This window comes from Apteryx mantelli, chromosome Z, assembly GCF_036417845.1.
Source record: "Apteryx mantelli isolate bAptMan1 chromosome Z, bAptMan1.hap1, whole genome shotgun sequence".
Lineage (NCBI taxonomy): Eukaryota > Metazoa > Chordata > Aves > Apterygiformes > Apterygidae > Apteryx > Apteryx mantelli.
The window spans coordinates 25,855,157-25,882,120 of NC_090020.1; the positions used below are offsets into that span (position 1 = coordinate 25,855,157).

Below are 26,964 nucleotides of genomic sequence, written 5' to 3' on the forward strand. Positions count from 1 at the left end.
GAGGGAGTTGGGGCCTTTGATCCCCGTGGCCCTTGATGAGGGCGGGTCAAGCACCCTCTTAGCCAGTGCTAGGGAGAGGCCTATATAAGAGCCAGGCCCAGAGCGCAGCTAACAGAGGCAGCAGTTTGCACAGTGCTTTGTGCAGAAGGGTGCATGAAGGCACCTTCGTTTCTGTTCCCTGTGGTGTACGCTTCCTCAAGTATGGTCGTGACACGCCGCACAGCGCGTTCCCCAGTGGCTGTTGGAGTTGCTGTGCCAGAGGCTGGGACCCAGACCGACCCTCTGACAGCAGATGCAGGTCTCAGGCTGCAGGGAGTGCTTGGGGCCTCTCCGGGAGGCCTGGGCTGGCAGCCAGCTCTCCTGCAGGAGGTGTGCTGCTGTTGGCGAGCTGTGTCGTCAGGTAAGGGAGTTACGGGAGGAGGTCAGTAGGCTGCGCAGCATCCAGGAAGCGGAGCATGAGATAGACAGGGTATTCTTGGAGACTGTGCAGCTTCAGGAGTCCCAACCCCCCACAGCAGTGGAGTTGCCGGAGGGCTCTGTGCCGTGTGAAACGGTACATCATAACACCGTAGAAGAAGGCTGGAAACTGGTCACTGCTTGTGGGAGGAGAAAGGCTCCTACTCCTCCTGAAGACTTGAAGCTGAAGAACAGGTTTAGTGCCCTCCAGGATGAGGAGGAGATGGGCATGGCATGTCTTCAAACACATCAGTAGCAAAAGGAAGACTAGGGGAAATGTGGGCCCTTTGCTGAATGGGGTGGGTGCCCTGGTGACGAAGGATGCAGAGAAGGCAGAGTTACTGAATGCCTTCTTTGCTTCAGTCTTTACTGCTCAGGCCAGCCCTCAGGAACCGCAGACCCTGGAGACAAGAGAGAAAGTCTGGAGGAAGGAAGACTTTCCCTTGGTGGAGGAGGATTGGTTTAGAGATCATTTAAGCAAACTTGATACCCACAAATCCATGGGCCCTGATGGGATGCACCCATGAGTGCTGAGGGAGCTGGCGGATGTTGTTGCTAAGCCACTGTCAATCATCTTTGAAAGGTCGTGGAGAACAGGAGAGGTGCCTGAGGACTGAAAGAAAGCCAATGTCACCCCAGTCTTCAAAAAGGGCAAGAAGGAGGACCCAGGGAACTACAGGCCAGTCAGCCTCACCTCCATCCCTGGAAAGGTGATGGAGCAGCTCATCCTGGAGGCCATCTCCAAGCATGTGGAGGAAAAGAAGGTGATCAGGAGTGATCAGCATGGCTTCACCAAGGGAAAATCATGCCTAACCAATCTCATAGCCTTCTATGATGGAATGACTGGCTGGGTAGATGAGGGGAGAGCAGTGGATGTTGTCTCCCTTGACTTCAGCAAGGCTTTTGACACTGTCTCCCATAACATCCTCATAGACAAGCTCAGGAAGTGTGGGCTGGATGAGCAGACAGTGAGGAGGATTGAGAACTGGCTGAATGGCAGAGCTCAGAGGGTTGTGATCAGCGGTGCAGAGTCTAGTTGGAGGCCTGTAGCTAGCGGTGTCCCCCAGGGGTCAGTACTGGGTCCAGTCTTGTTCAACGTCTTCATCAATGACCTGGATGAAGGCACAGAGTGCACCCTCAGCAAGTTTGCCGACGATACAAAACTGGGAGGAGTGGCTGATACACCAGAGGGCTGTGCTGCCATTCAGAGGGACCTGGACAGGCTGGAGAGGTGGGCGGAGAGGAACCTCATGAAGTTCAGCAAAGGCAAGTGCAGGGTCCTGCACCTGGGGAGGAATAACCCCATGCACCAGGACAGCTTGGGGGTTGACCTGCTGGAAAGCAGCTCTGCTGAGAAGGACCTGGGAGTGCTGGTGGACACCAAGTTAAGCATGAGGCAGCAATGTGCCCTTGTGGCCAAGAAGGCCAATGGTATCCTGGGGTGCATGAGGAAGAGTGTTGCCAGCAGGTCGAGGGAGGTGATCCTCCCCCTCTACTCAGCCCTGGGGAGGCCACATCTGGAGTACTGCGTCCAGTTCTGGGCTCCCCAGCACAAGAGGGATGTGGCACTACTGGAGCAAGTCTAGCGAAGGGCTACAAAGATGGTTAGGGGACTGGAGCATGTCTCTTATGAGGAAAGGCTGAGAGAGCTTGGCCTGTTCATCCTGGAGAAGAGAAGGCTGAGAGGAGATCTTATCAACGTGTACAAGTATCTGAAGGGAGGGTGTCGAGAGGATGGAGCCAGACTCTTTTCAGTGGTGCCCAGCGACAGGACGCGAGGCAACGGGCACAAACTGAAACACAGACAGTTCCATCTGAACATGAGGAAAAACTTCTTCACTGTGAGGGTGACAGAGCACTGGCACAGGTTGCCCAGAGAGGTTGTGGAGTCTCCTTCTCTGGAGATATTCAAAACCTGCCTGGATGCAATCCTGTGCAACGTGCTCTAGGTGACCCTGCTTGAGCAGGGGGGTTGGACTAGATAATCTCCAGAAGTCCCTTCCAACCTCAACCATTCTGTGATATTTAAACAGTGAGGGAGGAAGAAGGACTTTTTTTTAAGATTAGCTTTTATTAAAATAAAACTTGTTTTATTGATTTATATTTATTATTGCTTTTTATTGAACTACATGGAAAATAATATGCTTCATTGTCATTTAATGTATAGCAAGACTCAACTATTTGTAAACTGATTGCATATTAACTGTTCAAATATATAACTAATGACATGAAAAAGGAAATGTTTGAAATCAGAACCTTTTAGTGTTAGAGATCCTCCTAAGTAAAGGCAATTGTGTGCAGAAACTAACTTCACTAGCAGTTTAGAAGCAAATTGTGGTAGGTAGGAGTTTAAACAGTTAAACTTTTAAAAGTTTTTATATATGCAATACATTCAAACAAAAAATATCAATACTAAGACTAAATATTGTGGTTGCTATGTGATATATCATAAAAATGCCACAGATTCTTTGCTGCAGTTATAATGTACTACTTAATTTTGCAATTGTGGTAAAAAAATATGTCCATTGCTCTTTTCTCCAAGAACTTCCCATTTACTGTTTTTAAGGAAGTTAGAAACTGAAATGACAAAATCTATCTATATGTATATATATTTTTGGCATTATTGAAAATATAGGAATAGTAAGATCATACAATCAAACTATGGTTTGGAACTGCCAGAATGAAAACTTCCCATACAAACCAAATTATTCTCCTTTGTATGTATGCCATATGCAATATGGAAGTTAAGGGCTACACCGAAGCAGTGTATTCTAGGTGCCTCCTCTACAGAAGTCTTACATGGTAGTGCTTTAACAAATTTGCTTTTTTTTTTAAAAAAAAAAAACAAACATGTATGCACTGCGTATTCCTCACTTGTAGGTGCTCAATAGAAACTGTGGTGTGCTGAGCAATGCAGAACACTGCCACTGAAAAAAGCTGGGTGCCGAACATTAAAAGCACAAAGGCCCCAGTTTTTTTCAAAGCAGTAGTCAATTTTGACAGATTTAGTGTTTAGCTTTCCTGTGTTAATAGCCTATATATAAAACATGATCAGTATTGCCCTATTTCATAGGGAGACAGGGAAAACTACAAAATACTGAATTAAAGCACTAATAACTCTTAAGTTCATTGTCCTTAAAAGACAGGTATCTGAATCCCGAAAGATGGAGACACCAGGCAGACTGAATTAATATTTGTTTTTAAACAAGCAAGTTTATATTGAGAACAAGATGTTTGAAACACTGTGTTCTGCAGCTAAAAGTCTTTGTTGCTTGCCTACTGCTTTGAGCTGTAAGCCACCAGGAACGCTTACTACAGCCAAAGAAATGCCAATACTACAGGGAATGTCAGAGTTGAGATAGCATATATGCAAAGGAAATAAAAAGCTGTCCCACAGTAAAATAAATTCCCTCCCTTGTGAGCGTTCCACTTCAAGTGACGTAAGGCATTTGCCCTCAAAAGACTGCTTTTTTCCTTTACACACTGCTCTACTACTTTCCAAGCTTGTCAATATGTCTGCATAGTAACTCATCCTCGCCTTATGTATGTAATGACGTGAGACTGATGACAAAATTGCTTTTTCCCCTGTGTTCCACCAGCATACTCCTCTCTACTGGGATATTTCCTGACACACAAATTTTCCATTTCTTTTCTTTTTTACTTCTCTATTGGATACTGTTGAAAAGAAGCTCTCAAACGTTTCAAATGTTTGATTACAAAGTAAGCAGTGAATCCACACCTTGCTTTCTAAAGGTATACCAACCCCAAACAAACTATAGGGGAACAGCCAGGGGCTCCATACCTTTGAAAAAACAGCTTACTAACCAATGAGTTAGTAAACTTTTTACAGTTTATGATATAACATACATAATAATAAAAAGAGAAGAAAATAAACCAAGAGATACATATCAAAAGATCAGTTGGGTGCTTTATTGTCTTGTTTTTCTTGCTGATGCTTCTATAAAATTCTCCTATTAAATTGTATTCAACTTCAAACAATTTGTCTGTCCTGATGGTTCAGCTGATAGTTCTACAATCTGTACCATGAAGATGAGAGAAACTGATCCTGAGCTCTAAATACAAGAGGAACAAACAGAGGTTTGTGAAACGGAAAACAAACAAAACCCCATCCAACCCTGCATCATGTGAGCACATCTACAGACAAATGACAGTATCACAGCTTCTTCTGGAGCAATCTCTATTCCTTTTACCAAAATGGTTGCTTGGCTTCATTGCAGGGTTCTTAATGGTAGCAAACATGAAAGGAAGGACACCAGGAAGACTGGGTATGAAAGGATGGAGAAAATACTCTGAAGATCCCTACTGCCTTTCCAAAGTACACTTTCTACTTCAGGCATTTATAGTATGCATTTCAGGGTTCCAGTGAGCAGAAAGGAGAACTCCTTTTAACATAGAGTTCTTGGAGTTTAATGGAGTTTTCCTTTATAAATCTGCACAAGCAAGACTGAAACATACCAAACACCTGGTAGATTTAATATTTTTATTTGGAATATCCTGCCTGTCAGAACAGAAAGTTTCCATTTCAAATCTGTCAGAAAAGAAGCAATGCAATGTATGGATTCAGTATACAGGTATTTTGCTTAAAATAGGGTATTTGGTATTTAGCTCTTTTGTAAAGTATGAAAAAAACATTGAGGAAGCTCTGCTCATATGCCCGAATAAAATGGCAGCAGCAATGCTAGCTTCTTTCTTCTATTAAAATGCTGCAGAAAGCACTTAGATATGGGGGAGGAAATTAATAATCTCTAGGACTACATGTAATTTGCTAAGTCTGCAAAATATGAATACATATTACATCAGGAGTTCTGAGGAGCAGACAGTTGTCCAGTATAGCTATTAACTCGTATTGTGTGGGTGAAACAGCATTCTGATACCGATAATTTTTAATGGACTTTGGCATACGCTGACTTTAAACAACACCTTAAAAACTAGGATGGTCTCAGCAGTACCCTAACACGCAGCCTTCCTTTGGTGTTTCACATGGTTTTGTTATTAGCATTAGTTTTACACTTAGACTTTTGCACAGTTTAAGTAGCTGTGCATCAGAAATGAGACTCCTTCAATACATGTGGAACCATGCATATTTATACATAGCAGCAGTTCCCAAAGCTCTGGTCCTGCAAGGAGGCTGGAAAGCAGACCCCAAGCTGCAGTAGTCTCTTGTTCCACACTGTTACCCATAAGTTATCAAACCCTAGGGACCACTAGTTTAGGTGAACGGTCTTTGAACAATAGCGCAGGTACTATGTATGACTACTTTGGTCAAAGTAGTGAAATGTCTCTTTGTACAGAAGATGTTGTACACTTGTTCAAATTTTTTTCTGGATTTTGTGGTGCTTCTCTAAGGAAAAAAAGAAAATTTAAACCCCTCTATTTACTACTACATGGATGTTTGTTATCGCTTTGAAGTATGTGTCTATTTAATGGCAATCAAATTTGTAAATATGAAAACGAGGTGGTAGTGAACACAAAAAGCCTACACAAAAAGGGCACTAAACTCTTAAAATTTTTTGACAAGCAGAACCAAAACCAGTCTTTTCTGACATCGAGCAGGGAGTTCTAAGGTTTCAATATGCTTATGAGTTGCTGAGGAACATTGATATTTATTAAGGATTAGAAAACAGTGGAATATTTGAAGCCCTATACCAGAGAACAGACAAGTGTTATAAAGTGCAAACAGAACAGATGACTAAGCAGACACATCACATTATTTTAACGCCATCCATGACTTTTCACATGTATCTGATGAACAAGATACCAAGATAACAATATAATCCAAAAAATATGCAAGTAAACTTAAAAATAATTGGACCTAGGATTCCAGTCATGCCCTGTGAAGTATCTAAAATATGCAACTGACTAACTTTATATGGAGCAGCTTTTACATAGACCCATTATACTAGAATAAGCTAGAATAAGTTTTAGATGGAAAAAAAAGACATTCTGCTAGTATCAATAATTATGTAAATATTGTGAACCTCAGAGTTATCTGGATAACAACCTGGAATGAAAGATCTTTAGAGAACTATTCATTGCCCTGATAAACCAAGCATTGGAAAGAATTATACTGCAGCTTTACCTTAATCTATGAAAGACATCTTAACATAGAATTTTGATAAATAACAATATTCAATAAATGAAAACCTCAAAATTATTCATAAGATAGAATGTTATTTGAGAAGTATAACTGCACATCTAAGAACTCACACTGTAGATCCAGGTGTTAATGCATATATATTTGCATAATTAGGAAGTTTAGAAAAGTAATGAGCATAAGTCAAGAAATTTTTCATCAAGTTCAGTTTAGGAGTCATCTAAGGATTCTTATCAGGTAGTTTCATCACATTTATGCAGCAAAAGTTTTGTTCTAAAGGCAATCAACTGCAATCAAAGTACCACACTTCTATATTATCTCTATCTTTAATCTGAATCAAGCAAAGCATATTGTTTGAACATAAAAAGGCAGCTACCTAGCTTCATGCTTTTAAGATATGTGGTATGTTTTCTAACCAATCTATAATTATAAGCACAGGGAATTTTATGGATCCTAGGAAGACCACTGTCCATGTGGCATAAGCTATTATAGCTGACCCTCCAGATTTAAGAGAGGCAAGCACTTTAATACACAGGATGCTGAAAATCAAGGACGTTACAGAAACATGAACTTCATTCAGCCGTCAAAGTTTTACAACTTTAGATAGTGCCATCAGCTCTCTATTGTCAAAAGCAAATTTCTTAAAAGCAAAAGTTACAGTTCTTCATCCCTGAATAAGCTATGCTCAAACCAAACAGGCAGGAATGCATTTGAAAATATCTTAACTGTTGATGCTTAAATAGACTGTGAATTAAATGTGCTGACACTACCTTATGTTCTGTTCATACAAGAAGATGCAGTCCCTATTGCAAGAAGCAGCTTACCATGGAAAAGAGATCAGCACTAATTAAGAAGGATATCTGTTTGTAAACAATGAATTTGGACTCTAGGTTAAATAAGTTGCCACACAGAGATTTTTTAGGAGATGAAAACTTTATTTAAAAACTGCCAACATTTAACAAAAACAATTTTACACTATTTTCCATTTTCTACAGAAATACAATAACTTACAGCTGTGCTTAGTACATTCTGTCACTAATACATATAAAAACAAGTCTGCTGATAAATAAGTGAAAAAATCCATTTACCAACCACCACCACTAAAATTGTACCTGTAAATTTTGGAAGACATCTGCATAGAATGGTTAGGACTCAAGGGGTGTTTTTTTAAATATATTTTGCACTATTAGGATATGTAAAAATATAATTAACATGCAATACAAAATATTTGAGATAAACAAGGTAAAACTCAGTCTGCACAACTAGAAAGCAATGTTAGAATGCCCTCCTATGTTTCTAACTAGACAGCAGAGAGCTGAACAGTTTATATGGTGGAATTTCAACTTCCCTTCAGAGCAAAGCTAGATTTATAATCATGTTCCACTGGAGAAGGATTAAAAGAAGTGGAAGAAATGAGCTAGTACTAGATGACAACAAATAATTCTAGAACATCTCAAATCAATGTTAAGTAGCTGCATTTAAAAAAAACAAACTAGCTGTTACCTAGGTATAAATGTTCGTGAGATGACAGGATGACAGATGTGCAGTTTATTGTTGCACCATAAATGTTTATAGCACACTTTGAGAACAGTAAGACTTCAGCCACTTGGTATTTATTAAGACTTCCTTCCTTCAAGGTTATATCAGTTATGACCTAAAAACTCACCATCCCTCCCTAAATATCTGGCATCAAGCTCAGTCATCAACCTATGTTCATGTCTTGATATGCAATACTTTCCAAACTTCTTGTGCTTTACCCTGGTTTGCATGCATGCACATTGTACAAAATCTTTTCCATTAAAAGAAAGAAAAGTTTTCCTAGCTGTTTATATCTGGTAGTACTCATATTTCTCTCTAGCTGTCCTTTTAAACCTGTAACATTCCACAATCTTAACAGTCTCTTCTCAACAACAGTGCTAATGAATAAATACTACCCTAACAGCTTTTTCCTATGAAGCCATAAATACAACCATTTGCATAAGACAAAGAAGTCACTTACAATCCATCACACTAAATATGTCAAAGCCACCACGTAGCGACTAATATCTTTTCTGCAGTATGGCCTGATCCTATCTGAATTTTGTGGCAATACTGTCACTCATTTTAACAGAAGTAAAAATCAAGCACACAAAGTGGTAACAAACTAATGACCAGATCCTGCAAATTGTTTTTGTACAAGGACTCTAAAGGATTTGTTACTTGCTCACACTAAGCTCTCTGATTTAATGGACCCCACAATTATACCTACCCACTCACAGCTTCCCATAAATCCTTTCAGCCTTTCATCCCAGCAGCTAGTAAGATAAAATGAAACAAGCCATATTTCCCATATAAGCAGAAAATGTCTCTGCTTTAAGTTTTGCATTTAAAATGATGAACAATATTTTCATTAATGCCCTGTGATTTTAGGTGCTCATTTTAAGACATTCAAAATGAACCACATTGTCTAGGAGAAGAGAGGAAAGGTGCTAGCACTTTCCAATAAAATTGAGGCTCTGGGAGAGATTTAAAACTCAGTAATTTAGAAGCAGGATGCATTCAACATGACTAGTAACTTCAAGAATCTTTTAATGTGATCTATTTTTATAAAAAGAACCACATGAGAAAACACTGAGAATGAGAAAGTACCAAAAAGACTATTTGATGTTTGCATTCAAACATCACTTTCAGTTTACTTTGTGTCTTACATGCTTTCCTCTTCCTAGTTTCCTGAGGTGCTAGAGCACTTCATCCATAATGTGCCTGCCTGTTCCTTTCTGGAGGACTCTTGAAAGGTATCCTGCAGGTAGGACATTGACTGAATGCTTCTCAGTTCTCCCAGCTAAACTTGCAGGACCCTACAAACTCACTCACTGTCTCAAACACTCCCTACAAACACTGAAAGCAGGCAATGCCACCAATAATTTGGCTTGGGCAAATGTTGTTCATCCACAAGGATCACAGAATGAAGGCAGACCAAGCTGCAGAGGGGAAGCAAGAGATATCTCTGCTTTCAGCAAACCCTGATATTGGCAGGGATCTAGACAGATTCAAAGACTTATCTTAAGTCTTCCACAGAAAAAGATCTGTTCATAGATCACCAGTGTTGCATAAAAATAGGCATATATGGGAGATTTTGTCCTTTTACAGAATATTACATTAACACAGTACTACCATCCATCCACCTGTACATACACACACACTTATTGTGGGAGAATAAATACAGATCATTTATTCATACCTGCTAAGATAAGATCTCCTACTGATGACAAAAAATAATCTCTGTAATAAATTTATCCTATAACAAAGTAGAACCAGTGAAAGACAAACTTAATGCTTTATATTCAGTATGCTGTAGAACACGGGTCATTTATCGGTGTCCAGTGTCTTACTGTTCTGTGTTTTGTCATCATTTTATTCTTTCTCCTACAAAACTCACCATTTATCTAATTATCAGCACTAGAAATCTGTATAAAATTCACAGTGGTCACAACTGTGTATCTGAGAATTTTTCATAAAATGCAAAATATTGTTATGGTTAAAAGAGCTGTTTTTTCCTATTATAAAAGATGTGAGAATTAAATATTTTTTCATGTATATCTTGATAAAATAAACATTTTGCCCTACGGAATAGTACTCTGATGGGGGTGATGATGTTACAGAATTAGTGTTTAATAGCTTACATAAATACTGTAGTGCTGAGCTTCACTATCATGGGTTAGAGTGCTACTTAAAATCATTCAAGACGTCTCCTATTTTCTATTACATGGAATTAAAGACGACCATTCCCTGGCATCCTTTTACAAGATGATTACTCAGTTTTAAATGTAGCTACTACAAAAAGAAAGAACTGGAACAAATGGAAATTGTCACAGTAGATATACATGTATTTCGTCTTGTAAAAACAAGTTCTGGTACCTTATGTCGTTAATGTGATTTTTCAGTAACAGGCAACAGCATAATCTTATGTTAAAAAACATTCATTTGTTCACTCATCACAGCCATATAGGGAATGTGACTGTATTACTGGTGAACAAAGTTATGAAATTGGTACATAATGAATGTACAAGAAGATGTCTTCCAAGAAAATCTCTTTGTTTTACCATAATTATATTCTATTTGGAAAGTGTCATGTGAACAAAGTATGCACCTTGTTTGCTGTGAATTCTTTTTCCTTCTCCTCCCTCACTATCTATATGTAGGATTAACAGCAGTTTCCAGATGGTACAGATAAGGATGCTTAATAAACTAGACTTCGGTTAAGAGTTCTGCTCTTTAGAATATTTGTTTCATGCATAAACATATGCTGGCTATCAATAATTAAAAGTTTTTGTAATTCTAGTGTTCAGACTCCTACTAAGACTTAAAAAAAAAATAATAAAAATCTAAGCTACATAGTGTGTCAGCATAGATACAGAGTGAAAAAACATCCTGTAGCTTTACAAGATATGACCTTCTGAGATACAAAATGTCCTACTGAATGGCACTAGGGAGATTTCAGATGACACCCAGCAGTCAGGAACTTTCTGCCAGACTGCAACAGTAATTAAATATACAGAATAAAATATGCGTACGGAAGATGAGTACTGGTGGCAGATAAGATGGGAAGTCTAAAGCAGATAATTAGGTACAGTATTAGCTAGTGGCTAGATATAAAATACTATTCTAGACAAAAAAAATCTTAAAAGCCAGTTATTATATGTTTAGCTTTTTTTCTTTTTTTAAATTAATGACTATAAACTCTAAAAATGCACCCTAATTCACTATGATAGTCTATGCCCTGAGAAGTAACATTACACACTAAGTAAAAGCCACAAGGAAGTGTCAGGTTTATATATTCCAAAAGCATAAACTGACTACAAAGAATTTCTTGGAAGCACATATTTCCTCCATCTTTCAGCAATACATTGCTTTTTCAGAGGAAAAGCCTAATGAAAGTTAATGCAAATTATAGTTTTCCTGACTTTAACCACGACTTGAAGTTTTTCCTTTATTTTTTCTTGTTTGAACTCTACTGGGCAAACTAGATGGCTTCATAGATAAAGCTCTTCCTTTTTACCTCTGAAAGAGGATCTAGACCTAATATGAGGTACCAAAAAATTGAGCCTGATGAACTCCACTTAAGGACATTAATCAGAGCACTTTTCGGGAGGTAGTCAGAGTTACCTAAATATTAAATGAGGCCACCTCTCCAACACTTTGCTACATTCTTCTTTGCTGGTTGGAAGAACAGACAAGAAGTTTGGAAGGAAACATGCCTCTGAACACATTGGAAAAAAAGAAGGAAAATTATCTTAGACAAGGACACTGGCCTTCCTTTGAAAATAACTTGAATGTTAAGTGCATTTAAGAATAGGTGATTTCCCCTCTCTCTCCCCAGTAAGTTCTAAGTGTAAAGAACTCTCATCATCAAAAGAGAACAGGACAAACATGCATTTAGAAATCACATCTACCTTTCACTTCACTGCTTTTTTCAAAGTCTCTGTAGAAGATACAGCCCAATAGGGTTTTTCTTTTCACCCATTTTAAGTGCAAAGGTTCACTTCCTACTAAATCCAAAAAGCTGAGGACCATTCTTCTCATGCAGAAGGTAAAGCAAAACTAGGAAAAAACCCTTGCCCAAAAATTCAATCATCAAGTCTCTGAAGACTCGTTGCTTAAATTACTCTGTGGTAGTCACATTGTGTTCATTGTATTATACATTATTCTGAAAAGGTTTGCTTGCTCAGCTGGCTATGCAGGCAAGCCTTTTCAAGACCCTTTGTTCTGTTCATCATTATTACACAGTACTGTTCTAAAACTTCATTAATTACCTACTTAGAGTAAAAAGTTACTCCTGTCCATAAAGTTTAGCTACACTTTCTGATTAGGTAGCACTAACATAAAACTTGAAATGCCTGAAACTTTGATTGCAAAAGAGAATCTAAGCTTTCTTCCTATATTAACACTTTATTTCTCTTTGAACAAGTTCTGTAAAAGGTAATCAATCAGTATAAACTGAAAACTTACTTTTCTTTGTATTAAACAACACAAGGACACTGACTGTATAAAAAATGTGTAAAAAGTCAACAAAATACTGTAATATGCAAGCATGAATAGATTAACAAATATTAATCACAGTAAATACAGGGATGGGTTCCAATAATAACTTTATATTAGTTTGTTATTGTAGCTATTTTTAATGCTGCACATGTTGCTCCAGTGGTTGTAACATACAAGATGATAAACCAAATGCCAATGCAGTAATAGTTAATGCATGTAACAGCATAGAATTTAACACATTAAAAATATGATCCTTTCTGTTCTCATTTCAGTAGTTTCAAGTTAAATAAAAGATTTTGAGGAACAGATGTATTTCTAGCACAAAGAAATTGCTCACAGATTAATCCAGTGAACAGAAAGTTCGAATCAATTTAAATGGCACATATTACAGCAAAAGATAAAATCAGTAAAGATGCTGAACTTTTTATGAAGATGTTTACAGATGTACAAAGTTTGATTTATATCGGAAGGAACCTCAAAGAGTGACAGCCTTCTACTCCACAGCTTCAGTTGGATGTTTCCTCCACAACAGGACTAAGTTAAAATGCTCTGATCTCCGAAACACAAAATGACTAACATACATTACTTAACACTGTGGAGCTGTTCTCAGTAACTTTTATGTATGTTAACTGCCAAGGCCCTGAAGCCAATTTTTTAAAACTGCTATTTAAGTAATTTAAGGAAAAAAAAAAAAGTGGCCAAATGAGGCTCTGACCAAATATTGAGTGGTTAAACTGATTATGTTACAAAACTCATGGTTCCAGGATATCATACAATTCTGAGCTTTTTATAATTTATTGGAAATATATCTTCAATCATGTCATAGAAGAGGCCTCACATAAGAGACTTGACAGCTTTGAATAATTTAACTATATATTTTCTTCTTTAGCATCATTTATACTGTTAAGATGAAAAAATTAAAACTGACAGTTTACTAAATACATTTCTTCCAAAATGGAAAACATGACCTGCTGCAATCAGGTTTTTTTTGTTTTTGTTTTTACACTATTTGTTTTTCTGTGTGGCAAACTATGGTCTCAAATACTTCTTAAATGTAACTGTTCTCATTGGCTACAAAAAGGAGAATGTTTCCATCAGATGTAGGTTTTAAAAACCTACACTTTGGAGTCAAACTACAGCCATCAGTGTTTTGTAAATGTAATAAATTATTAGCGCTATCTCTACTCAGAATTATCAGAACGTTTTCCAGGTATGAAAACATAATGTAACTCTATTCAGCTATGTAGGATCAAATCATGTATTCACACAAGCATGCATAATGCATAAGCCCTGATGACAATAAATAGGGGCTGCAAACATGTATTTGATGGCAGCAGTTTGATCTTAAGTGTTTATGATGGAAGGACTGTCAAATTTGACATCACAGTATTTCCATGATATATTTCTAAGAAAGCCAACTAAGACCCCAGATTACAGTCTAGAGAAAATATATAATGGATTTCAAGTCAGATTCTGCTGTACTCTTGCAAGTTTCTTTGAAAATCTCAGTCATTCCAGTGCAAGGAGAAGAGAGCATTTCTTCCCTTCCACAGTTCAAGCAGTATTTCTTGTCCTGCCCCCACTTCCCAGTCTGCTCCTTCCTCTAATACTTTTCTGATGAACAGGTAAGTTTTGCAAAGGTAAACGGACAAAACAACTAAGTTACTAAGTAACCTAGGACCAAGAACATGATCCATAACAAAGAATGCCAGCTGACTTCACACTTTCCAGATACACACTAGTCTTTAACGGGATATCTTTACCCAAGCTGACATAGGCTATTACATTTGTTTTAATACGTCTTTTGAACACAGAAGACAACCTGCGGTCTAGTATGGATAAAAGTTCTTGCTTGTTTTTCAATGGTCATAAAGACAACATCATATAACCTAACACTCCTCTCATTCCATTCCAACCCCTCCTTCCCACATGATTACATTATTCTGTAATTAAAACAATCATTGAAGAAAGTATCCCAGAGCATCTGAAAACAAACAGCCATGTATATCCCCAGCTTTAAAGTGGTAAGTACAGATGCTCACAGAGGCAAAGCTTTGCCATGAAGATGCTTGAGTTTTATCTAGAAACTGTAAACATTAGAGTGTACATTTAGAAATGTCTCTGTTAGCTATTCTGTGGCTGAAATGAGTTTATGAACATACTAAGACCAGAGGTAGTCCATCTCCATTTTGAAATGGAAAGAGTAACTCCTATCCACCAACTTATTTAGAATTGCTGGAATTCCACATATTTCAAGCACTCTTCTTTTCAAGTGGTAACTTTTTGAGTGGGCTACCTCTGTTTGTTTCTCTCTCACTGTTGCTCTCTGCCCAACAGAAACAACAGCTTGAAACTTATAGTCAAGAGGCACTTTGGGCAGGAGACACACATACAGCATTTTGGCAAAGGCTTTAGCTTAAATATCTAATCCCCTCAGCAAGTAGTCTCTGTTTTGAACAGAGGTAATGATGCCATTGCACAAACTTCTACAGTTGTACAATATTTCTGCACTGGGTCTTTGGATCACCACAATTCCATTAGTGTAAAATTCCCTTAAATAGGTAAATTCTAAGGAAATTACAAAATAATCCATTCATGTTTAATTCCACTGGAATAGAAATTTGTGTATCAGATTTCCTTAACATTTACAGTTATGTAAACAGAGGTGTATGGTTGGAGAAGAAGTGCTGTCTGAAAGAAGGGCCAAAAGAAAAAAAACAAACTCAAACTGAAGCCCTGTAGAAGAACAAAAGGGAAGAGATAGCTCCCTCCTGCCTCTTTTTTTAGACTGTATAGTTTCAGTGACCAATCAGCAGAATTATTTTGCCTCATCATCTGTTGGACTTGCACAGTCTTGGTTCATGTACAATTTACAAATATGTGATTTAGCAGGCTGTGATTCTGTAGTGTACACAATACATTCAGAAATGTGTATCAAGTGTCATTAACTCTGGATTGTTGAGGTAAAATAAATAAATAAATACAAAGTAGGAAATGAACGTAAAGATGTCTGTTCAAAGAAAAATGTTTCCAATATAGTTCTGACTGTGCACACATGTGAGGAAGAAAATTAGTTCATTTTCCTGCATCTGCTTTTAAGAATTTTAACTTCATAGATTTTCATATCAATCTTATGTGACAACTAACAAGCAAAAAACCCCAAATTACACTAATAGCAAGCATGACTCCAATACTGTTAATGGAAACTGGAAGAAGAAACATTGCAGTCTGGTCTCCTACCAAAGATTACTAACACAAAAGTAATAGCCCTCACTGAATAAAGCCTGAACCCAATAAGCTTTTGTGAGTTACTAGCAGGATCTACTATAGTAAAGAGGAACAAACTGGAAACAGGTTAAGCTGATACTGACAGATCCTCCTATTTCTTTTCCAGATACTCCACCTGTTTCAAAAGCATTTCAGACTCTTTTCTTTAAGCCAAGTTATTCAGAGTCCATCTTAACACAGAAGTTAAAAAATAGGAAAATAGTATGATAGGAAGCTGCCACAAGTAGAAAGAGAATGATTTTTAAAAGGATTAAAGATAGCAAACTGTATATGCTTAATAAAACGGTCTGCCAGTTCTTTAATAAGGTGACAGACATCTACTCTGAATATGAACTTTAGCACTGACCATTAAAAGAGTGAGAACCACATGGTTAGCTAACACTTGCAACCAAGACATGCATTTGTGTCTGAAAAGAGAATATTGCACTAAAAGAAGAACCCTGCAGGCTTTGAACTTTTTCTTCACTGACCTAAAAAAGTAACTAACCATTTTCGATATGCAGTAGCAAATCTGACTTGTTCCATGTCTCTACAAGTTGATAAAACTTTGTCAATGAACCTGTACTCCAATTCTGGGCCAAGAGAGTCCTGCACAGGGGCACGCTTCAGACGTTTTGTTTCTTGGGTATAACCTTGCTTGCTGCTGGATTCATTCAAACCATCAACATCCATAGCTTGTGCCATGTGACTGGTCGCAGGACTGGGTTGTGAATGATTCAAAGTTTCATCACTGCTGTCCACAGACGACAACACCACATTTAGAAGAGGAATTTTGTTGCTTAGGTGGTGCTGAAGGTAGAACACACGCCTTCTTCAGAGAAAAAGAAAGGAAGAAAGAAAGTAAAAGTCATATACTGAAAATAATTTACTGTAGTTGCTGAACGTATTTTTATTAAATGTCAGTTTGCCATCCCATCAGATTTTCCCACAAACACAGTAAACTCCAGCTTACTGAAAGCTGATGGAGAGTGTGCTAACTTCTAGTTTAACAAAGGGAAATGAACCCTTGCACTTCTCTATGTCTATCTCAGAAGTAAAAATTATACCACCATCCAACCAATGGTATCTCAAACACTTTTTAAAGAACTGTAAAGTTTACTGCTTTCCCTTCCAAACTGATATCACTGCACAAAATCCACTATCACAGATCACATGTTACAGAACAAGCTCAGAGGCACCATGCACTGAGTTACTTTATGCCAAGGTGAAGATAAGCTGCACAGGCAAAGGAGAAGGACATGTGCTGTTGCTGTCTGTGTTACATTGGTTCCAAAGCTGAACAGGAAGATCTTTTCTCTATTTGCAGAACAGGTTTAATCTAGGATCTTCATAAGCATTATGCCTCATGTCCAGATTCCTGCTATCTCAATGTGCCTGTAACCCCATGATGTCTGATCTCTGACTGAAAGCTGCATCAAAAAATACAGATACTTTGGTACCAGAAGTCCTCAGTGCAGTCCCTCTGTTCAGCCTAGACAACACTTGTCAAAGAAACAGAGATTTAACTGGGGAAAGCAACTGTTGCATGTATATAATAGCTGTTTCCCTCTCACACTGTCTTTCTGTATTTACCACACAGTAGAAATGTGATCCTATAAGTGACTAGTCCCGAATTTAAGAAACAGACAGATTTTTTACTTGGAAAAGGTATCCAACCACTTCATGCAACATACACTTTTTGTAGCAGCTTTGGCTGCCATATCAGCATACATCCACCCTGTCTAGTTATGTTTTGTCACTGTGCTTTCAGAGTGAGACAGGCCTCCTAGGTAACGAAACACTGCACTGAGAGAGAGGATCAAACACAAAAGTATGTTATGTATTCATCCATTTTGGTAGAACGAAGCAAAAAAAAGGCTCAGTGTCACTTTGACAATGCTGCTGTTACCCAGTCAGGCACAAATATCCAGCTGGCAATACAGAGGTTTTCTGCAGTTGAAGCATCTTTTGTCTATCTTTTGCCCTTTTAAACATTAAGTGTGAGGAGGCTGATTAACAGTAAGGATGTCTCTGGCACCAAATGCCCTCTGGAGGGCCACGTGGAGCTTATGCCTACAAGGTGCTTAAGCCCAATCAATTTTTCCATTCAATAGCTCTGGAAAAGGTTCAAGAGAAAAATCAAAGACTCAGGACACATTAGATTAGAAGTCTGTTACTGATCAGTACACTTTAAGTTTAGAACAACTATTTTTCTGGAAACATTAGGCAAAGAACAACCCAATAATCAGAACAACACTCTTGACCAAGTCCTCTTACCTATGACACCACAAAGTTTCATGCCCTGGGTAAGTATCGATCAAATCAGTGCAGAGTTCTAACTCTTCCTTTAAATGACGGGGGAGATCCATGCTCTGTTCTTCTGCACAGGCAGCCTCTGCCGCTTCACTTTCCTCCTCCTTTTGAAGGCTAGGGTTTTGCTCATTTACCATTTGTTTTTGTACTAGTATATTATTGTCAGGCATAGTTCTGCCTATCAAGGACTTCAGTAAGAACTGGCGGTAATGAAATCCACTATGGTCTGAAACATGCGTGGACACCCAATATTTAGTGGAAGAAAGTTCATCAAGAAGAACCTGAAACAAAAAGCAGTAATCAGTCAGTATACAGGAAGAATTTACCAATACTTTTCCACACTGAGGTTCTCTCTCCATTGGAGTTTCTCAGAACTTACAGTCACTGTGATAACAGTTTTAGAATAGACATAGAAAAACTAAATAATCCATCATCTTTGTCCACTGTGCCCTGACAGATACCTAGGCATCCCTGAACAAAAGCACTTACACTTTCTCCAAATCCTGAAAAGGTAGGAGTCTTAGAAACCTTCCCACAGAATCAAGAAAAAAAAAATAGGAGGAGAAATAGGCACTGGCTTAAAATCTCAAAGTGGCTAGGAATAAAGGTTATTTTGAGAGAAGCAGAAGGTACACCAAACTACATGGAAGATACCATGTAAAGGATTTTAAATTTTGCCTAGTGAATGATGTGTGTCAGAATGCAGGGCTGTTAAAAAAAAAGAGAAGAGATTTAAAGTAATTTATACTTTCATTTTCCAAGAAAGAATTTAAACCCATAACATTGTGTTCTAAGTCCTAGAACCTGCGGAATACAAAACTGTATGTCCATAATTAAGTTGCTTGACTTAAAATAGCTAAGGGGTAAACTCCCAGAAAGGCTTTCAAATGAATTATGATGTATTCGTACATTGATGCTGCAGCTGTATTTGTAACATATCTGGCACCAAATAATTTTCATTCTGAATTTTTTAAGCCTTCAGAATAACTAGAATTTATTAGTAGGAAGACACACAAGTCTGGCTATTGGACAAGGCTTATTTTACTTTACTTTCTCTTACTAGAGCTAATGGATGTACTATTTAGAGGACTTAACCTCTTCATATTGCTCCTCCTCCAGAAGTTTTAAACTCTCTGAAGAGTTTAAAACTGTACCTTTTTCATTTACTTCTATGGACTCTGGATATAACCTTACTAGCATATTCTCCCTTTTCATCACATTTTCTAAGCTGCCTCCTTCACTTAATAAGTTCGACTGATACAAAGAATGTTTCATAGGTAGAACATAGGTAGAAGTACTTCTTTTTTTCTCCTGAGCACAACAGAGACAGCCTCCTGGAAATAAAACCATACCTATTCTAAAAGGTATTAGATCAAATGCAAACAGTATAAATAGCATCTCCTACCCGAAAAATTCAGCAAGCTTTTTTTGTCTTGACAAGAGAGATCAGCACAATCTTCCTTTTACAGACCAGCAAACTGATGTGCACTATCAAGTAAGACACCACACATGGTCTCTTAAGGAAGCCAAAACTCTCCATTTTCAGTCCTGCACTTTAAACCACGTGACCAGCTTCTCTCTTAAGACAGTAACTTCAGATCTGTTGGGAAGTTACTGAACACTACTATTTTAAGACTCTACTAAGAACAACATAAGGCTCAAAGGGTATATGAGAAAAATCAGACAAACCTTATTCCGCTGGAACTGATGCTAAACACAATGTGCAACTCAAATAAATAAGATAATTCCAAGATCTAACTGACATGTTTTAAGCTACAAAGTTAGAGGGGAGCACTGTGATTATGTATTTTAATTGCCTGTATAAAACAGGGTATAGGATTCCCAGCAGCACCCCTTATCTGAACTAGAACACCTCTTTTAGAAAAGCAAGACAGAAAAATTCCATCAAATCTCTTGAGATCTATTAATAAAACAAAAAGCTTCTCCTCTAGGAACCTCAGAGGTTTGGTAACAGTGAAAGATGCTTTGAAGAACTGGAAGTAAAAAAACCAAACCAAAACAAAAACAACTAAAGGCTGACATCCAATTAAAATGCCATTAAAAAAATTTTTTTTAAGTCAACAGTTATCTCCATTTCAACACTAAATAGAGCAAGTTGGTTGTTATTTTTCCATGAATCAAAGAGGAAATAACATGAAAACATCTCCCTCTCCATTACTGACACCTCTCCCAAGGACCCTCTTTTATCTTAGGTGGTAAAGAGAGTATAATGGAATTGGTAACCTGCTGCAAAGTGCATTCAGTGTGACCTCTCTCAAACCTCTGGATTTTTGCTCCCTCTTATACCGTTCCTCCCTCTCCTCCTTTCTTTTTTAATGTGGTAACCACCACAAACTGCGGCCTAAAACTTCCTCTTCAGTCTGGGACAATGAGGAAATGAAAAGGGAGCCCAGTCAGTGAAAAATGTTCATAAGAATAATGAGATAAATATGTCAGCCTCCTCTCACATAAAAATCAGGAAGCTTTGGTGATCCAGTCATTCCAGCAAAAGACAAAGCCTTACTGGGAATGACTACAGGAAAAAACTTACTTTGTATCTTATGGCATACTTATGTGTTCTGGGTAGCTCACAAGATGAGGTATGGCCTTAGTTTGAAACAGATAAACTTATAAACATAAAAAAAATAAACTTTTATCATAACAAATAAAACTTATCTTAGATTATTTCCATCTAAAGAGAAAGCTTTTTTAACATCTTTGTTGAAGTACACCCTGCTTTGCCGCTAAACAACTTCTCCAACATGTCAAGATGGGCTTGAATTTTCATGGACTATATTGGTACAACACTCTTAATTCTGGTTCTCCAATTAATGATGTGCCCACACATTAGTAGGTTCTTCCAGCCCATGTTTCCCCCATTAGCTAATGGCATTGTCATGTCAGACAACATAAAAACTTAACTGAAGTCAAGTGTTTTATTCTTTTATGATGCAGGTACTCCAATAATAGAAGGATTAGATTGATTTGGAATAATCCATTCTTGACAAACACAAATTGAATATTAATATTATTCAAAAATTATGCAAACCTGCTAATACAGTTCAAATATTGCAGGAAAAACAAGTTGAGATGTATATACTTAAACAAGACAGAACACTTTCTACTCTCTAATGTAAGAGTGAGGAAACATTTGTATTTTGTAAAAAAATCTTCATATAGGGCCTAACCTTCCCCTCCTTTATTTCACATATTTTTCCTAGAGAAGAGTGCCACCCAGTCTGAACTGAGTTTCAAAATGTTTTAGTTCCGGAACCACTAGGATTACAAAACCAACCCCCCCCCCCCAAACAAACAAACAACAACAACAACAACAACAACAACACAAAAACCAAACCAAACCAAACCTCAAGCAACTTTCAGAAATAAACTCAAAAGCAAAAGTTCTCCCTCTAAAGCAACCTGACAGTTTTATAATTGATAAACCTGTTTTGAGAAGTTTCAATAAATATACAACATATCCATTATTTTGAGGGGCATTTATTTTCTTGCACACATGGGATAAAAATGCCTAAAGAAAAAACAAAATCAGACTATAAGCAAAGTTTGTATGGTAAGAAGAACATGGACTTAAATAATACAGGGTCCTCTAATTTGAGGCACACTTTCAAGAACTAGATGGTGAAGAATTGCAGTAATTGTTTTATTGGCTGACTTTTTCATCACAGGTCTAGTTTTTTGTCTCAATGACTTTTACAGTTCTTTTCAGATATTTAGACACACAACTGGCTGATGATGCAAAAAAAACCCACTAAGCAAGAAGAAACCTTTCTATTTTTATGAAAATCTGTTATGTCCTTTTTCCCTGTTTTCCTTAATTCCTTTTTTTTCCTGTTTTTTTCCCCTATACCAAATCAGGCAAATACTCACTTTCTAATTCTGTCTTTTAAAGCTCCCTAGAAAAATATTGTATCTTAAAATTATCAACAAAATTATCATCTTTTATGTTCCAAACCGTTTCCTAGTTTTCCTGCACCCCAAGCATGTATTGCAAGGTTATTTGAGGAGATGCATCAGTGTTGTCATGGAAGAATGGGGAATCGACATGGGGGATCTGCCCAATGGGTTAAACACACTATTCCATGAGCAGTGACACTAGTGAATTGTTGCCAAAGGGTATGAAAGCCAGTTGGACGAAAACAGACAGAACAATCACTTCCTTAGTAACCAAGGATGAAAAGGAGACCAGTAGGGGAACTGGGATGGCTGCCAAGGCCACTTGGGAGTGACCTAATAAATTTAAATCATTTCCTCACAGCCATGCTTGGGACCTGTCATTATACAAAGCATTCACAACTGCCAATGAATAAAACCACCAGACAAATTCTGAGTCTGAGAAGAGTTATTTCTATCAAGTTGTGATTCTTTCCATTTATTTAAAACATTACAGAACAGCAGATGTAAAAAGCACTCAAGGTGGTGTCCTCACCTTCAAACTACTGTCAACTAAAGGATACAACAATTGCATTTTAATTAATAGTGCTAACATTTTTTGTTCCCTCTTTTTTTTTCCTTTTTAATAGAGCTAGCAAAGATTAATGTGAAAGTCCCTATTTCACATAAATAGATCTCTAACCCCTGATTTCTAACCTCCAATCCATCCTGATTCTGTAATTCTTCTGAATTTTCCATAACTACCTTTTCATACAAACTTACTTCATCGATGAGACCTGATTCTGGGCTCTCTCTGTCAGAGAGAACATACTTTCTGGAACATACTTTCCATTTACTACTGAACTCATAGCATTATTTTTAATGTTTGCCAGGTAACAATTAACAGGAAACATCAGCAAAACAACACCCACCCCTAGCAGTAGCTGGCCCATAACATAAAAATAATGGCTCTCAGACTCAACAACTGTCTATAAATTCCTCTCTTACTCCCACTATATTTTTATATGATGACAAAAAGCAATAACTTCTGCTGAAAGAGTGAGTTATGGCCTCAGCCTAACATAAACAGTGAATTCACCTAACAGCTTAGAAACCACAATATTATAAAACTGCACCTGTAATTTTAGATCATGTCATGTCAATTAATTCTACTTACAACAGGTGTCTGAATGTTTTACATGTTACCATGTGACTTGAAATTTTTCCCACTGCATAAGACATCCCTGCTGAAACTGAAAGAGCACTCAGTACAAGCTCTGCCAAAAGATGCTCTTGGAGCTGAAGAAACCAGTTACAAGCACAATTATTTCTTCTCTAAAACTCCAACAGTTTTTTCCTAACATTCAATATTCTGACACCATAAAGAAGCAGAATAAGGATAGCACAACAAGAAATCACATCACACTATGAAAATAGTATCTGTCACAAATTATCTTTCTATTCTATTAGGAACTTCAAGTTCAGCACTAGGGATTTAATGCTCAGCTGTCCCTTCTTTGTTTCAGCTCCCAGAGTCCTATCTACCAATTCATTAAGACTAAGTACCAACAGCTGGGCAGAAGCTACATTAGCAAGAAAAATCCAAAATAGCACTCACTACTGCAGTATTTTGCCTGGTCTTTTTAAAATTCCTGTCTGCCTGTGGTAACTTAAAATCATACTCTCCCTCCAAGCCATAGACCTGTTTGGCAAACCATTTTTTTTAAAAACAAAAAAACTTTTTTCACTATTGTATTATACCTTGACAGACAGCTTTCCCAAGTGCTGCAAAACCCAGATGCGATGGGACCAGGCATTGTAGTTGCTTGGATATCTCCCAGCAGCTTCGGAGCAGACATCCATTTCTTCCTGCACTAGTCGGTGAATTCTCTCCACAGGTGCTGCTCCCAAATTTCCTTTAGTCACAAGAGTGGGCAAGGAGTTTTCCTGAATTAGTTGTTGCAGCACCCATCGTCTGGTTAAATGGTGTACAGCGTTAATGATGTGAGCAGAATTTAAAAAAAAAAAAAGTTTTTTCATTTATATTGATCAAGCAAACTTAGCTCAGATAAAGGAATCTCAGTAAAGTTGTAACTAGAGGCTGAATAAAAAGGAAGTAAACAATCAGCTGAGCTATTCTCATACTGAAAGCTATTGCTTTACAATCACATTCCACAGTAATCTACATTTCCAGCTGTATTTCTGTTTGTTCACTTACTGTAAGTTGTCACAGCTACTTATAGCATACTAAAAGAAAAGGAAATAGCATTTTTAGGAAAAACACTGCTAGAACTGGCTGCATGAGATTTCTGATAAGTGCCTCTTTCAGAGACTTCTGTAGCATTAAAACAAAGTTTAAAAAATGAGTCAGAAAAAGTGGTTCAATAAAAATATTTAACTGCACTTCATATTTACTTTTAACATTTGTCAGTACTACTCACAGCAAGCAAAATTAACTTCTGTACATTAACAGGAGAAAGAAAGTGCAACAAGACTGAAGGTTTTAAGGGTTATGGGCACAAATGAAACAAATATTTTTACTACCAAATTATATACATTTGATTTGAAGTCACCAAGACAAACAGTGATTCCTATATGGCTTTTTATTTTGGATTTATTTTTAGTTGAATTTTTAAATGAGAACTGCATTTTGAGAGGTGTCTTCAATACTGCGGAAAATGTATATCTGTGAATTCTTTACAAAGCTAGAAAGAATCATAGTCATTAAGACTTTCATGCAGTAGCATGTGTCAAGAAAATGGCTATGGGACCCCCAGAAACCCTCTGGAAAGCTGGGCATCCTTTGGACAGTGAATCTTTTTTTTTTTTAATTTTGTCCCCATTTTGTACTGGCTCACAGCAGTTTCACAAGCAGCTAACAAATGCTTTGAGAAAGGTGGCAACCTTTAGCAAAAAATCTTAAAATTAAGATGAATTGAATTAAAAAAAATTTTGGCACTCTATCTGCTTTTTCTCTTACATGAAAGCATTTATAATATTCCTGCTTGTTAGTATTATTATATGTTTTATTTAAAATGTGTTTTTTTTTATTTCAGTTATTATAAGCAAGATTTAAACTGGAAGACAATAGTGATAATTCACTAGCATGTAATTTTTGAATTAACTGTGAGTCTCAGCAGAAATAAAAAGCAGTGGGTTCAACCTGCATTCATACACTAGATTCCTATATAGCATTCACTTGAACTAAAAATAGACAGCCAAACAAATCATGCTCTTTGACTGTTACATGATTTTATTTTTTGAAATGAAGTGTAGTAATTTTGCAGACTTAATTTTTGCCCTTTAAAAATGTCTTTAAACCAAACTTGACCACTTAGTGTTTTTGAACTTCAATAAGCAGATATGCAAGAAATGGGAAATTCTAAAAACATTTAAGCAGGAAAACTGAATGAATAGAAAGTCATTCTTTAAAAAAAGGATAAACATTATTTAATATTGATTTTTTGGTAAAATCATATACTAAAAGAGACAATGAAAGACAGATTACTTTAATCCTAAAATTATTTGTTTCTTAAAATGAGGATTGTTTATAAAACAAGGAATTTGGATAAATGAGAAATATAGAAGCGTGTGAAAAAATACAGACTTTATAGTCTCCAGTTATGACAAAAAATATAAAGTCAAGTCTGAGCTACTTTCTAGACTTTTTCATGGGAAAAAAGAAAGTCAAACACTACCTTAGAAGATTTTTAATAAATATGTTCGGTACCTATTGAATATCATTATATTATTTCAGAAGTTTTAAAGAGATTTTTTGCTCTAAAAAATTTGGAGAAAAGAAACATCTGATTTTTTCTTTCTCTCTATATATGTTCCTACTTCTATTACTTAAGATATAGCATGCTTGAGAAATGTCTTGTTTAGGCAAAATGTATCTGAGAGGTTCAGTTTCTGGAATTACAGTAAATGAATGCAGGATTACTTGATGACAATTGTGCAATCAGTAAATATACTGACCATATATGCACGAGATCTATATAAAACTTCAAAAAAGTTATGAAATGAGTTGCAAAATGCAATGCAAAATGCATATGGCAAACTGTGTGACAGATGCTTTGACAGCAATATTGAGTGTACATGCCATGTATAAGAAAAAAGAGTTTTGAATATATTTTACTGAACTTAATAATTGCTCCATTCAATTCTTTTGCAGTTCTGTTTTGCAATTTGGTAGCATATGGTGACACAAAATACTAAATAGACCACTATGATGATGAAGAAAGAAAATTCTTGCACATCTTGTTTTCTAACACGTACTATTAATCTTGTTCAGAACAACCAAATCTGAAAAAGACATTTGTAAAATCCATTCTCAAATCCCCTTTTTTGTTTTGATCAATCATGAGAAAGAGCAACTAATTACAACAGGAGTAAAAATATTCCTATTTTAGGACTGTATAGAACTTACAGACAGAAATTTTTATTATTTCTAAGATGTAAAGATATACTAAGAACTTACAATTCTGATGAATTTCATAAGAATGTATTGGTCATCAAAATATACACATGGCACCAGGTTCAGCATGAGTTACATGCTGAAATTAGTTTTCCTACTATGTAGGTAGGGCTAAAGCATGGAAAACTGCAAGATTTCACCCCCCTCCCCCCCATTATTTCTTCATGCTCCTTTTGCTCCATACAATGCAGTCATGCAGCATGAATAAGTTGGAGATGATGAAAAGCAGTTGGAGAACAACAAAATGAAATGTCAAGATTGCAAAAATTCTTTAACTTTGTTGCTATATCAACACTACTAAGAAAGAAATTAATGGAAATTATGTGGGTGCTTCTAAGGTAAATAAAACTTAGTAATATAAAACGTATTACGTTCTATGTTAAAATTCAGAATTTTATGTCCATGCACATATAAAGAAGAGTTT

At 37.0% G+C, this 26,964-nt stretch overlaps 1 protein-coding gene across 1 annotated transcript in view; it reads right to left on the bottom strand.

Annotated features, from left to right (window-relative positions):
• Positions 1-7,491: 7,491 nt before the first annotated feature.
• The window catches only part of PTAR1 (protein prenyltransferase alpha subunit repeat containing 1), a 42,438-nt gene continuing 22,965 nt past the window's right edge, over positions 7,492-26,964 (bottom strand). Inside the window, exons 5-7 of the mRNA XM_067315461.1 lie at positions 23,825-24,038; positions 18,137-18,453; positions 7,492-16,691 (exon numbers count right to left, since the gene is read on the bottom strand). Of these exons, the coding sequence (XP_067171562.1) occupies positions 16,343-16,691; positions 18,137-18,453; positions 23,825-24,038 (880 nt within the window). The 3' untranslated portion in view covers positions 7,492-16,342. The remainder of the gene's footprint in view (positions 16,692-18,136; positions 18,454-23,824; positions 24,039-26,964) is intronic.